Source organism: Diadema antillarum, unplaced genomic scaffold, assembly GCF_040938485.1.
Source record: "Diadema antillarum isolate AM-2024a unplaced genomic scaffold, OU_Dant_1.0 seq00001718_RagTag, whole genome shotgun sequence".
NCBI lineage: Eukaryota > Metazoa > Echinodermata > Echinoidea > Diadematoida > Diadematidae > Diadema > Diadema antillarum.
In genome coordinates, this window is record NW_027272406.1 from 16,939 (window position 1) to 32,127 (window position 15,189).

The 15,189-nt window shown below is 40.6% G+C and overlaps 1 protein-coding gene across 1 annotated transcript in view; it reads left to right on the forward strand.

The window, feature by feature from the left end:
* LOC139711867 (dnaJ homolog subfamily C member 13-like) overlaps positions 1-15,189 on the forward strand; it is a gene marked incomplete at its 5' end in the record, with an annotated part of 51,295 nt that overhangs the window by 15,776 nt on the left and 20,330 nt on the right. Inside the window, 14 exons of the mRNA XM_071623717.1 lie at positions 984-1,181; positions 1,896-2,099; positions 4,672-4,742; positions 5,143-5,188; positions 6,136-6,350; positions 7,213-7,372; positions 8,305-8,469; positions 8,940-9,044; positions 9,583-9,785; positions 10,423-10,507; positions 11,391-11,545; positions 12,284-12,329; positions 12,995-13,149; positions 14,452-14,653. Of these exons, the coding sequence (XP_071479818.1) occupies positions 984-1,181; positions 1,896-2,099; positions 4,672-4,742; positions 5,143-5,188; positions 6,136-6,350; positions 7,213-7,372; positions 8,305-8,469; positions 8,940-9,044; positions 9,583-9,785; positions 10,423-10,507; positions 11,391-11,545; positions 12,284-12,329; positions 12,995-13,149; positions 14,452-14,653 (2,010 nt within the window). The remainder of the gene's footprint in view (positions 1-983; positions 1,182-1,895; positions 2,100-4,671; positions 4,743-5,142; positions 5,189-6,135; positions 6,351-7,212; positions 7,373-8,304; positions 8,470-8,939; positions 9,045-9,582; positions 9,786-10,422; positions 10,508-11,390; positions 11,546-12,283; positions 12,330-12,994; positions 13,150-14,451; positions 14,654-15,189) is intronic.

A 15,189-nucleotide genomic window follows, 5' to 3' on the forward strand; every position in this document is an offset into this window, starting at 1 on the left:
ACTCGGTTGTAGAAAAAAAAAGCCCAGAAACAAAACAACAACAAAAAAAGTGCTGAAAACTGCTGATCCAGTAGTGGCAAGGCAGTTGAGTAAATGGAGTTGTAATGGGCCTGAGCTTTCAATCTTAGCAGAATCTTATAGGCAAAATGACAAACATAGGCCTACAGGATACGCAGATGCATATGACTTACAATGTACTACACACAGCTTGCACTGTCCAGGAGGGGCTAGGGACACAGAGCAAATGAAACAAAGGGGGCATAGGTTAGGTCTCAAAGGCAGGGAGCCAAATGGATATTAAAGGAAGGGGGGATTAAATCAAAAGGGTGAGCAGACAAAGAGAGAGGTAGGGCCAGTGATGATCCCAAGAATCACTGATAAGCAACCTGTGAAGAGATTAAAGCCCAGGGGTGAGAAAACAAAAGGGAGAGGTGTAGAGCTGGTGATGATCCCAAGGATCGCTAATAGGCAACCTGTCAAGGATAAAGACTGGGAATAGGGAGGCAACATCAAAGAAGATTAGGAGCAACACAAAGTTGAAGGATAGGAAAGGGATTAAATAACCTCGGCATGAGTGAAGGGGAGGGGGGCAAGCAGAAAACCCTAAAACTGGTATACAAAAGTGTGGCATAAAGTGTGAATGCAGGTGACAGATATGTACAAACTGTTAAATTGTAGCTCAAAGTAGTAAACTTGACCCAATGGTAGACCCTCCCAACCAGTCTGAATTTGGAGGAAAGAATCTGAACTTTGACCATTCCCTCCTCTTGCTTCAATAGGAGTTTCCTACATGTATTTTTTTCTTGATAATTTTGCTACACACTCCTATGGAAACTGCTCTTCCTTTCCTACTTGTGAGCCAAATCATCCTTATTTTTCAGTCAGAAAGGTTGAGAGGTCTGCTTGTAATGGACTTCTACCTTGTACCTGGGGTACTCAATGTGCCTTATAAGAGTCCATGTGGATTTGCTGTAACTTTGCAGGAAGGAGATGCCGAAATTGCCGCAAAGATGCAGGAGCTCGCGCTGGCAGAGGGCGCACTACCAAAACACCTCCACGTCGCCATGTTCACGGGCAGCTCGGACACTCGGATGCTGACCAACCGGCAGCTGAGCCGACACCTTGTGGGCCTCTGGATCACGGGCAACCCAACGGCGATGGCCCTGCTCAAGAGGATACTGGTAGGGCTTACTATTTTATCCCCTTGGCCTGAACAATTCAGTATGATGCAGCTCATGATTTCCCATATTCACCAGTCTTTGCCATTTGTTTCATCATACATCTTGTAGATTTAATAGATTGTGCTGGATTAGATTCTTGTGAATGAAATGTAATCATGGTAAAGTGGAAAAATTTATCATTTACATAGGTGAGAATTTTGATGTATGTGATGTAAATTGCCATCTATGGGTCACGCAATGCGTTCGTCTGATGTAGGGATATTTGGATTTGGGAACTAAAAGGAGGAGGGAGGGATAGGAGTGACAGATGTCAGTCTGGTATTGGACTGGATTTAAAGGGAGAGGGGCAGTAAGGAGGGTTTGTGCTGTTTTGGATAGTTTAAAGGTATATCGCTAGGAAGGGCAGCTAGGGAGAATTGTTTGTGGGTATTGGTTGTTATTGAAAAAATGATACTCTTCCTTTTTTGGAGGTTGGTATTTTGCTGTACTACATGTTGTAGGTTCATTCTATTTGTTTGCAATGAAAAGTAAAATGTGTGTCCCAGTTGTTTGTTAATTTCTATTTCCAAGTGCAGAAATGTTACTAAACGAATTATTTTTGATGTGTTGTACAGTAATACCAAATTAAATTGCTGTTTTGGGGATTATTTGAATGGAAGTGAATGCAGAATGATGGAGAAGGTGATTTAAAGGTCTCTTTCCTTTGATCAACAGCCGGCGGGTCTCCTGGCCAGTCTGGACTCGGAGGACAAGGTCCCGGAGAAGGAGCGGGACCTGATCCACCTGAGGGACAACCTGAAGATGGCCCAGGACCAGTCGGGCAGGACCAAGGCCAACCTGCAGTGGCACCAGATCGAGAACGTCCTCCTCCACTGGAGGCAGAGGGTGGGGCTCCAGAACAAGAAGCCCAAGCAAGATGTGAGTCATTTCTGGACATCTGTCTTCTCTCCCTCTCTATCTGTGTGTGTTTGTGTATGTGTGTGTGTGTGTGTGTGTGTGTGTGTGTGTGTGTGTGTGTCTGTCTGTTTTTCTGTCTGTCTGTCTCCCTCTCTCTATCTGCCTCTACAAAGATCTCATTGAATCTCTCTTTGTATAGATCTCATTAACATTTGCCTTTTTCTGTGTAACACATTTGCTCTCAAATAGTTGCACCCATTTAAATGTATAATTATCTCCCAGATGCCAAGGAATAATAATGACCAAATCACAAACAGCATTTTGCTCATCTCCATCTTTTGCTGTGCTGGTAAAATAAATAGATGAATTAAAAAAAAATAAAATAAAAGAGAGTTTTTGTTCCTGTAGAAAACAGCCTTAACTGGTAGACATTCTGGGGCATATTTTGTGCATAAAACTAGCTCAGAATGCTGGCTCACAGGGAATGTCTTATGCTGCACTTGATGTGTCATGCTTATAAGACTTTTACTCTACAGATTTAAGCTTTTACAAATTGTGTTTGTCTGTAGTTTGAATATTGATGTGGCCTTAGTAGCCCTGTTTTGGAATGGCATTAATACAGCTGCAGTTAGCACAGCAGCAAATGAAATGTTCACTGCTCTGTTGTTGCCTTGTATCTTGCACCATCTGCAAGCGCAGTTATTGCATCTACCAATGATAGTAACCAGTTTTGTGAAATGGGTCTTGGGTCTATAAATGGTGCATGGAACAAAGACCTTTTTTTTTTTTTGCATGCATACACTAAGGCTTCACCACCCCACTACAGATTCATATTTTAGGTTATGCATGTTATTATGTAATGTTGATATTTCATCGCACTGTCATTCATTTTTCTTACATTGTTGATTTATCTATTTATTGTTGTTGCTGCCTGTTTAAATGCATGCTGCTGCTTGGTATGATTCCATGGACCATCTTTTTTTCTTCCTTTTTTTGGTGCAGTTCTTTATGGTTATGATTTTTCATTCATTTTACTTTCCACGTCATCAGCCAACAAGACTTAATCTTACACACTGATGTCTTCCAGTCATCTTTGAAAAGTTACATTTGTTCTTATGCAAAGTTTCCATGACCCCTCAAGATTGCACCATTTTTGTGGCAATACAACCTGTACATGTACTTTTGGAATGCAGTGCTTCCCATTTGTGTACAATGTGTGCTAATCCAGCTAGATTCTTCAAATTTGAATTTTCCGCAAGCCTGTGCATGCTCTGTGAGGAGAATCGTGTGTATCATCTTTATAGACACAATAAGAGTGCTGCGGTTAAAATGGAAGTCACAGAAATATATTAACGATGTTCATGGCTTTGCTCATCATTGTGATACAAATGGAACATTCAGCTTTGTCATTGATTTCTAGCATCTTCTTTTCTTCGCCTTCCCACATTCTCAAACATGCAAACAAACTTCCGCTGCTGCTGCTTCCATCTGAATTCCACTCAAGCAGCCAAACTTGGTAAGCATTATATCTCCCTTGCTCTCTGAGTAACGTTGCCCCCCCCCCCCCCCCCCACCCACTCTTCTAAATTTACAGGACAGAGTTAAAGACTACTGTATGCGCCATATATTTAGCGAGTCCAAATTTGTGCAGATTGGGGCTTCCCAACGATTTCGCGAGTGGATCAATTTGCGATCATGGAGTACGGTACTCAACGGAGAAATGTATATGTGCACGTCACATTCGTGTTGGGTTCAGAGTCAATATTTTCTCATGTCTCTGAATTTGTGAATAACACAGTACGAAATTTTCGAAAATAAAAACCTCGCGAAATATTGGGCTTATACAGTATTACTGCTCATGAGTTTCCAATTGCCGCTCAAATTTGAGCTTGCGTTTGCTGGCCCCAACATGCCAAACATGCTGTGCGATAAGTTGCCTATTTGTAGCTCCGAATCACCAAACAGACACGGAGTACCCTCCCTGTCTAATGACATATTCACCCCCCCCCCCCCCCCCCCATTAGAAGAAGGAGAAAAATGTTAATTTGCTGTGTGTTTGGCGTGGTCCCCAGATCAGTGACACCCACAGAAATGGGGACAATGGGTAATGTATTAGATATGGCCATCAATATCTTTTTCTGCAACATTTCAGTATTTCTAATATTAAACACTTCTTATCTTCCCCAAGATAACCAGCTATAAGATTCAGATACACTGTCTCCTTTGTTGCAAAAAAAATATATATATATATTTTCTGCTTTAACCATTCAGACATGCTTTATAATTGACTATGTGTTGGAAGTATGAAATCATGAAAATAACTTTTTGTGCAATTCATTGAGTGCCATGATGATATTGGAATTCATCATGTTGTAGGAGAATGCAAATGAAGAAGGGAGAAAAAATACATCTATTTTTTTTTTCTATAAGGTATGTTAGTGGTATAGGGGACATTTACAAGCAATTCCAAAGAAATTCACTTTCCTAGTATTTGGAACATTCTTTGGATTTTGTGAACTTCATAGATATTGCTCAAATTGTTTCACAATGAGAGAAAGAAAGAAACATCTTGGACTACCTCTGTATCCAACAGAAACCCATTGTGCTGAGAAAACGAAGGCAAAGGATCAAGATCGAAGCAAACTGGCAACTTTTCTACTACAGGTAAGAGTGAAATCCAAAGTATATGATAATTTCTTTCTGAATGAACAGAAACTAAATCAATTTTTTATTAGGACTTTATACCGTTTATGGGAGTCATTTCAGTTATCCTTTTGTGAAGTGTTTCATATGAGCTGCTAAGCTTCTTTTAGTAAAAGTAGAAAGGATAAAAAATGTTTTGCTGAGTATATAGCTCTCTAACGTTGACTTGTATCTATGGCTTGTATCAATCTTCCTTCACATCGAATACGTATCTCTTGTATCCTGGCTGATGTATGATTTTATTTGTATATTCAAAGCTTCTGGTGGCTGTTATCTTTAGTGCATATTGATAGATCAGTTATGCACACTTTATGTCGACAACAATGACATGTCCTTCTCGCATCTCTTCCTCCAATTTCAGGTTCAGCAAAGACCATGCTCTCCCAAACCTTATATGGAACTACAAGGTAATGCAGAATGAGATAGAGAAAACACTATTTTTAAGTAACCAGTGAATACCACTGCCAAAATTTTATCGACATTCAAAAGGGTCTTCATTTTTGGTAATTTTTGGTTGATTGGGGGCATGAAGCTCCTCTCGGAGTGTAGTCTCTCTTGACTTATAAGAATGCAAAGTCCTGAAGGATTTACTGTCACAGATTCTTTACAGTTTAATTATTCCATGTGTCCATGTCTCTTCTTCTTACTAACATGACTTGTAGAGACTCAGCCTAAGTTGGGAGTGGACTTTTTGCAGTGCATGATGATGTAATGAGTAGTTTGTAAGTAGAGATGTTGTCGCGGAATGAGTTTCATAAGTCATGAAATACAAAAATGAAGGTGCAGAGTGAATTGGATAGATGGATAGATAGATACATAAAAGAGTCATAGATTCCTCATGAGAGAATATTCTTCTATAGATCCACCTGTCTCTCTCTCTCATTGGCAACATCGCTTAAACCAGCTACATAGTAGACTTTGTGGATATATGGTTGATAGATGATAACCCGTTGAGGACGGACTGATTTTGCTACAACACGCATTTCCCATAGACCCTGCCCGTGTATGCTCTGGACTCGTCCTCAACAGGGTAAGACACGTGTGCGCAGCAATGAAATAGATGTAATACAGAGTAAAATAGGTAGAGTGGTATGTTGATAGGCAGATCTGAATGAAAAAAAAAAGAATCAAATAAATATTTTGATCCATCAATCAATGAATTACATCTGTACTCTCATATATAACTGTTTGCAATGCAGTGTTACAATATATTAAGGTTTGAATAAAGTTGAGGTTCTCTTTGTGTAAATGAACATATTTTGTTGGCAAATTGAAATCTTTGATGATTGGATGGTGACCAACACTTATGATCATGAAATCCATCTGTTTCGCCTGACCGTAACCCTTCCCGCAGACGAGGGAGGAGCTTCGGCAGGCCCTGGAGAATGAGATGCGGGCATTCAGCGTGGACCGGGAGCTGGGGGCCAGTCACATGATCTCGTGGAACCACAACGAGTTTGAGGTGCCGTACGTCTGCCTCTCGGAGGAGATCAAGATCGGCGACTACTACCTCAGGCTCCTGCTGGAGGCCGACGAATCCAACGAGGAGATCGCGGCCATCAAGAAATCGTAAGATCATAAGCGGAGGCGTCACACTGTTCCAAAATTGACATAAGATGGCCATGCAAATACAGAATTTTTGATATCGCCCAAAACTTGGCCCCAAACTTGGTTAAAAGCCAATCAAGTTCCAAAGCAAATATGATGCCTACAGTATGTCACATGATTGCACCAGACCCACACTAGGAGACCACACAAAGATGTGAATTTTATTATAAAAGTAACCTTTGTAACATCTTCAGGCTATTTTGGGCTTGCCTACGATTTACCGTCGCTCACAAAGTTTGCCAGAGCCTGAGAAATTCCATTGGCGGTCATCAGATGTCCTCTGGAATTACAGAAAGTTTATATGATCAGAGGCAAATTTGAAAATTTCCTTAGTCGTGTGTCCATCTATGCTCAATTTTGAGTCAGTGTGACGACTGCATAACCATCTGCAGCTTCCCTAAAGCATCACATTGTCTGGTCTCTGTCAATATTTCTATATTAATTTAGACTTGTACCTTCCATTCTGCCCAGGCAGAAGCACCCACATATTTACTTACTTATTGTATGTCCCCGATGTAGAGTCTCTGGATGCTACTCTTGTATCGTGCACTGTTGGGGATAGTAATAGAGTACCAAAGTGATAATGTTACAGTCTTTTGTTTGATCATGGTTAGCAACCGTTGTGTACAGAGATAACTGGGCTACAAATATGTAAAGTTGTGTACAAGCACTTTCAATGGCAATGAATGGCTATAATGTCACACTTGAGTACTCTATGGTGATAGGACTATCCTGACGAGCTGTTCCAATGCTGGAGAAGCCGTCTCCAACAAGACCGTATGCTTATTATTTGGCGTTTTATTATCAATCTTGTTTTCTGTAGGTACGAGTTCTTCAACGACCTGTACCACCGTTTCCTCCTAACAACCAAGATACCGATGAAGTGCATGTGTCTTCAGGCCATGGCCATCGTCTACGGCAAATGCTACGAGGATATTGGTGCCTTCAATGACACCAAGTACATTGTACAGATGCTGGACAGGGTATGTTAAGAGCAGATCATCTTTCTATTATAAACCCCATCCCAAAATCTTGCCCACACGACTGCACCCCTCACGCGTTTTCCCCTGACCTCCTCCCTCATCCTAACCCCCAACCTCCTCTTCTAAGCTTCACCCTTCCTTGTCTACCCAATCTCATTCTGGCCCCACCTCTAACCTCACTCTTGTACGCAGCCCTTAACCCTCCTTCCCCTCCCCTCTCCCACCTTCCAAACCCAACCCACAAAGCCCAACCTTAACCTCATTCAAACCTCAACTTTACTACCCCCAATCTCCACCTAAAACTCAACCCATGAGCAGTATGTGTATATGTGCACACTTCAGATGAAAGTTCAAAAAAGTGAATGTTCGAGTAAGAAGTGGAGATGAATAATTGCACACACAACATCTACAGGTTGATATATTTTTGTCTGTGATGAAGTTGAGTATAAGAGATGGTGGCTGAGGTACAGTGGAACGGACACAAAAAAAAAAATTAATTTCCGAGTCTGGAGGGTGGAAAAGACATACTTGAAGGAGGGAGAGGAGGAGGATTCATCTTTTGTCTGTGTAGAATGGAATAGGGGCAATTTTGTGCACCCAAGCTTGACAGTGACATATGTTCATCATTTTGATCATGATTATGGCTAGCTCTTAGCAGTATTGTATGAACTGTGACACATTTGCTTCTGCAACAGTTGCTCCGGTCTTATTTTCTCCAAGGACCTAGGGTTAAGGTTAGGGTTATGATAGGGTTTTAGGTTTAGTTGGATCTGAGGATTAGGATTAGGGTTAGGGTTATGTCTGTGGGTAGAACTTATGTTTGGCCTAGCGTGCAGATATTTCATGGGAGCAATTGTCGCAAGAGCAAATGTCTGAATGAACATCACTTTGGTCCTCAAGCCATCCCCGCCTTCTTATCCCCCAAACCCCAGAGCACGGACAAGCAGGAGCGAGATCGGCTAGTCCTCTTCCTCAACAGACTCCTCAACAACATACGCAACGTCCGCCTCCTGATCGACGCTGGGGGCATCAGGGTCCTGGTTGACCTCTTGACCTTGGCTCATTTGCATACCTCAAGAGCAACTGTTCCAACTCAGGTTCGTATGGCTGACTGGCAGTGCTCTTGCGTTGATCGTCTGATCTTTATGGTTCCCCCAAGTTGTTTAGAAATTCTTCAAGGATAACGCTATGTGTTTTGTGCGAATATGTAGCTTTGCTGATGTGCAAGATTGCATTTGGAAATAAGTGCTTTTTTGGAAAAAAAAAACCTGTCATGCAGTGTTGTTCCTTTTGTGAAAAATGTAAGGTTGATATGTATGGAGGCATTTGTTGATACTAGATAATCTCTTCGAGCAATTAAAAAAATTAAAAAATTCATTTGCTAACATACAGCAAGAGAACGAGGAAGATGTTCGGTACTTGTGTTATTGCAGAGTAAGTTCACATGCTGATTCATCATTATGCAGAATCCCCACTGTCTGTTAGGGAAGTGGTTCGTGCAATATGTCTTTGTAACTAGTCAGAGTGTGTTTTAAAGGTCTTTACTCCATATGCTTTCAAACAACAGTCCAATGTGATTGAGGCAGCTCCAGATTCGATGATCTCGACAGAGAAAGAGTGGTACTATGGCAACGGACCCAGGGAGAGGCTTGGGCCGTACAGCTTCAGCGAGGTGAGTATAGGGCCAAGACAGAATCTGCAGTTTGTTTCCGATGTGTGGTTGATGATGGATAACATTTTCATTGTCGTACACATGAACTCAATGTCTCAGTAGTATATGACTCTCACACAAGTGTCTTAAGAGTATGAGGGCAAAATAAGAGGAAGTGACAAATGACCTGACTTTATTTGATTGTGTGTTCAATGCTTTTGTGTTCTCTTTACAAAGACACCTCACTGCCCATGTGGAGTTTCTTTTCTTTTGCCTTTGTTGTACTGATATTCCTGGATAAGTAGTGGCTTGATCTTAAACGGAAGATTTCAGTTCATGATGTCAGTTGTTACTGGCCAAGCTGTTTCTTTCGTATTCGGTTAATACTGGCAATATTGCATAAATCTCTTGTGAATTACCACTGGCATTCAAAATATTGAGTAGAAAAATGAAAACAACTTTTGTTTGCATTTTACTTTTGCGAAACTGGAAAAAGTTTCCTGCATGCGAAAATTTCTGCTTTTACAGTAATCATTGTCTTTTCTTTTTGTATTGGCAGATGAAGGAATTGTGGGATGATGGGGCGCTGAATGCCAAGACGCGGTGCTGGGCCCAGGGACTGGAGGGCTGGAAACCCCTCCACACCATCCCCCAACTCAAGTGGTGTCTCCTGGCAACGGGCATGCCCGTGATGAACGACAGCGACCTCGCAACCCTCATCCTCAACATGCTCATCAAGATCTGCGAGTACTTCCCCAGCAGGTGAGTTACGTGTGTTCCCACAAGAAGTAAAAGAGAGACATACCCTCATGTTTTGTTACATTGCTGACATTGACATGATTACTGAAGTCACTATTTTATTGTTTTTTTGTTTTTTTTTGTTCATCTGTGAGTATATGTGTATGTTTTTCATATTTGATTACATTTTAAAAATAGTTTCTTCTCTACCTTAGATATTTGCCTTCTGTTTCCCTATAGTAGAGTAGGGTTTTGTTGTTCTCTTTTGTGTATCTGCACTATTAAACCATGCTAATAATAATAGTAATAATAATAGGAATAATAATAATAATGATGAAGAAGAAGAAGAAGAAGAAGAAGAAGAAGAAGAAGAAGAAGAAGAAGAAGAAGAAGAAGAAGAAATTTTTATAAGGCGCTTAATACAGATGTTTCTAAGCATGTTCATGCTAACCGTTACTTCCACTTCTTTCTTTTAACCCTTTGAGGGTGAGCTGATCTGGGAACTAGCCTTCAACAGCTTAAATAATTTTTTCATTAGTGTTCTCAAAATAAGTCTTTTTGCCTGGTTGCTTCCATCATGCGATAGATATTTGCAGATATATTGTTTTTGTTTTTTTTTTTCAACATACCAATTATCCATCTCCATTGCCTCTTCTCCTAGGGATGTAGATGATGCGATCATTCGACCCCTCCCCAAGCCAAAGAGACTCTTGTCAGAAGCAGTAAACTTGCCACACATCGTCCAGGTAATAATGCTAACCCCTTGGGGGCACAGCTGATTTTGCTATAACACACATTTCCCATAGACACCTGCCCGAGTATACTCGGGACTAGTCTTCAGCGGGTTAAAGTCTTGTATTCTGAGTGTTCACCCATCAAGTCCTGGAGGAATTTTAGCTGAAATTATCATCTTATATTGAGAAGAGATATAGATGGAACTGGTTATGTTTGTTAAGTCTTCATAAAATCAGAAAGAAGTTTACAAAAAAAGTTGCCAATTTGAGAATGAAACAGGAACGTTGGTATTCTGACCCATGTTGCAAATTTGAGAATCAGATATTGAGTTTGCTATCAAAAGCCTTTTGAAAATTCTGTAACCAAAATAAATAATCCTATATGACCAATGAAGGCCTAAACTGAACATGATTTTTTACTCTACCTCAAAAAACAAACAAACCCCCCTCAGAAAAACAAAAACAAAAAAAATAATTACAATGTTTGTGCCTTGGTCTACATTGAGATGCCTACTTGTTCTTTAGTTTATCCATGAAAATTCTATGTATTTTCTTTTTCATGCTGGTTTGTTCCTTTGCCTTGTTTATGGAACAACTGATGTTGAGCTCATTGCAACTTCAAATGTATCAGATATCAGTTATATTAAACATAACTATTGTGCAACAAGATAAGAGATTCACTCTCAGAATTAAAGAAGAAAGTAGTCTATAGACAATTTCATTTTCACACAGGAGCATTTCTTCTACTGCAGTGCAACTATTAGAATTTATAAGAAATCAGATCTACATTGTATATTCAAGTTTGAACTACTCCTTAAGTGTATTATTCTAATAAAAGGTAGGAAGTCATGATGTATATGAAGTTCATATTGGATTTCTCTCTCATGACATATAGCTCCTCCTGACCTTTGACCCCATCCTGGTGGAGAAAGTGTCAATCCTGCTGTACACCATCATCCAGGACAACCCTCAGCTGCCCCGCCTCTATCTCTCGGGCGTCTTCTTCTTCATCATGATGTACACCGGCTCAAATGTTCTTCCACTGGCATGGTGAGAAGAATACTGCCCTCTTTAGTTCTCCCCCCCCCCCCCCCCCCAATTAAGGTTCCCATCAGTTGGAATTTAGTTTCACTTCTATTTATTGTCAATGTGTGCATTTTTTCCCTGTATCCGTTTCGACATACACATGCATACTATAGGCCCTGTGGCCCTCCCTATTCCCAGAATGTTTCTACTGAATTTGTTTTCTGATAATGTGCTGTATGCACCATATATATTTAGCTCTGTGTTTGTACACCTCCACAACCTCACAAGTGGAGTGATATTTTAGAAATTAACAACTCGCCAGAATGTTGCCTCCTCTTACAAATGTACAACATATATAGAGTATCAAATTGTGATGTCATTAGCCATTCATCTCCATGGAAACTGGATCTAAATAACCTCAACCGGCTCGAGTGTTTATGCATGCACCTGGTTCCAATCCAAGTTGTAACAAAAGACTGTGACATCATCACTTTGGTATTCTGTTGTCTCCATGGTGGAAAATGGCTCTTGAAAAAAAAAAAAGGGGGGGGGGGGTAAAATATATCTATCATTTTGTTGTTGTGGTTCTTAATCACAAATTCTACCACTTGCAGAAAGGCCCTACAAGTCTTGATTCACAAAATATTATGCCAGCTGAAATACATACCATTTATTAGTAAATCAGTGTGCTTGTGTGCCATGATGTCAAATGCCTTGATCAAGGTACATAATCATGTGTGTATGTATGGTATGTGTCTGCAGGTTCCTCAAGTATGCACACATGAGGCAAGCTTTCAGGTCAGATGAGGTAAGTCCAGTGCTCGTCTTGCATTATCTTAGATTTGTAAACCGAATGCCACAGATCTTCTACGAGGTTTATCTGATTGGTAAATCTTTTTTTTTGAAGTGAATTTCATTCATTCACAAACAAAGTTTGATTTCACCTTAGTGAGGTTTTGCCTACTCTTTTTTCTTGGACCCTCAAGACTGCCAACATCTCATCCATGGGGAGTCAATGCCAGTCTGACTGAGCCTGCAGAAAACAGGAGGTGCAAGCTGACAAAGATAAAATTAAACATTGATTGTGAATTAATTAAATTTTGCTTCCAGTAGAATGCCACAGGTTATAACCCTGCAAGGTGGGCACATATTCGGACAAGACGTTTTGCCCGCAATGTCCCTCTTGACCCAGGTGTACAAATGGGTACCTGGCAACACTAGGGTTATAATGATAGGGCCCTGTAGTAGAGCAGTGTTCAGACAGAAGAAGCTACATTGTACCCTGAGCAAAATGAGGTGACTGTTTCGGAATATATTAAAGGGTTTGGTTGAAGTTGGTCGGGAGTCTGATTGACAAGTCCCTCTTTGAGCTACCCAAAGTAAAATGAGGTAACTGTTTCGGAATATCTTAGGGGTTGGGTTAGATTTGTTCAAGAGTCCGATTGACCAATGTCCCCTCTTTCCCTCGTCCAGAACAAAGGTTCGGACATCATCCAGTGCAGCATCCTGGGCCACATCCTGCCTGAAGCCATGGTACATTTCCTGGAGAACCACAGTGCTGAGAAGTTTGCCGAGACGTTCCTGGGAGAGTTCGACACCCCAGAGGCCATCTGGAGCAATGAAATGAGGTGGGAAACCCCCAGCAAGCAAAGACTGCAAGGGGGCAGATTCCCCAAACATGTATCCTCCATGGGGGTGACAAGACCTTAAATCCCAGTTGGCATGTATTTAAAGGACAAGTTCACCTTCATAGACATGTGGGTTGAGTGAATGCAGCAATATTAGTAGAACACAACAGTGAGAGTTTGAGCAAAATCGGACAATCCGTTAAAAACTTATGAATTTTTGAAGTTTCTGCTCAGTGACGGCTGGATGAAAAGACTACTATAGCTTGTGACGTCACATGAGTACAACGATATAAAGAAAGAATAAAGAAAATTCAACATATTTCCATTTTTCTCCCATTACAAAAGAACACTCGACTTCTCTCTTTCAGAAGGCCGGGGGAATAATATTACCCTTAACATACGTCAGTAGTAAGTCGAAGAACTGTGCACTTTATTCAAAAAGTAAAGTTTTGTGAAATTCTCTTTTTATTTTCCTTACATAGTTGTACGCATGTGACATCATACACTGTAGTAGTCTTCTCTTCCAGCAGTGACTGCGCAGATACTTAAAATATTCATAACTTCTGAACAGATTGTCCAATTTTCCTCAAACTTTCACTGATGTGATCTACTAATATTGCTGCATTCTCTCAATCCTTATGTATATGAAGGTGGACTTGTCCTTTAAAAAAGACTTGTAATGCAATTTTGAAAAAAAAAAAACCAAAAAACTCTTTTTGAGTTTGAAAATAGAAAAGTTATTAATGTAATCCTAAACAATGTTTCTGTATTATTTGACATCAGCATAGATGTTATTTTGCCCCCTCAAAAACACGAAAACGTTTTTTCGCTCTCCTGAAAATGTCTGATTTTGAGATATGAGGTCTTGTCACCCTAGGAACATACAATTGTTTGTAGATGTGGTGAAAGCAGATAAGTTAGTGAAACACTCGGTGAAGAATTGAGGAAAATTGGACTGTCTGTTTGAAAAGAAAGTTATGAATATTCAACGGTTTGATTGATTCCTTGTTTCACCCTCTGTAGCTCGGAACCCAACAGCAGTTTGTGATGAAGACATTAGCAACATGAAGGAAATAAAATGGAATTTGATACATTACTTTGTCTAGGACATCAAAAGAGCACTTGTGTGTTTCTCATTTAAAAGGTCAACAGGAATCATACTTTTTTGTTAAAAAAAAACCAAAAATAGAAAAAATGAAGTTGATATTGCTCTATTCAATGATTCAAAACTCATGAGGATAAGTGGAAAAGGAAAATGAAACACTTTGAAAATACATGGTAATCGCTCTTTCACCTCGCCAGGCGAATGATGATCGAGAAGATCGCGTCCCACATAGCGGACTTCTCGCCGCGGTTACGCAGCAACACGAGATCCCTCTACCAGTACTGCCCCATCCCTGTCGTCAACTACCCACAGCTGGACAAGGAGCTGTTTGTCAACATCTACTATCTCAAGCATCTTTGCGACGCCACCAGGTTCCCCGACTGGCCCATCAAGGATCCAGTAAGACCAATACTCCTTTCTCTTGACAGGCCGTCTCAATTGCTGATAGGTGCAAACACTTTCTCAGACCGTCAAGAAACTCAAGGCATTGTCTGTAAAAAATCATGACCACGCTTGTAGTTGTTATCAGAGCATTGACAGAAAATTTATTTCACCTTGGTCATGCAAATTCTGGGAGGCGAGGTCAGAGTCAGTGGGGCTCAGCTATCTTACACTGATGTCTCTCTGGTCTGTGAGGTTCAGGAAGCACATGGCATGATGCTACTTACAGATGTCCAAGTATTTCTTGAAACCACCTGCATAGTAAAGTTGTGCATGTCGCCAGCATGACAACATAGAGTATGGTTGCTCTCCTCATTATTGCAACTTTGCAGCCTCCTCCTACTGGATCTGTTATTCTTTAAAGGAAGATGTATCCAGATTTTACTCACACAACACACTCTTTTTAATTGCAAATAAGAGGTCGTCACCATGACGACACATATAGTTCATCCCAGTGTAGCTTCGTGGTGCAGCAACAGGGATTATCTAATCAA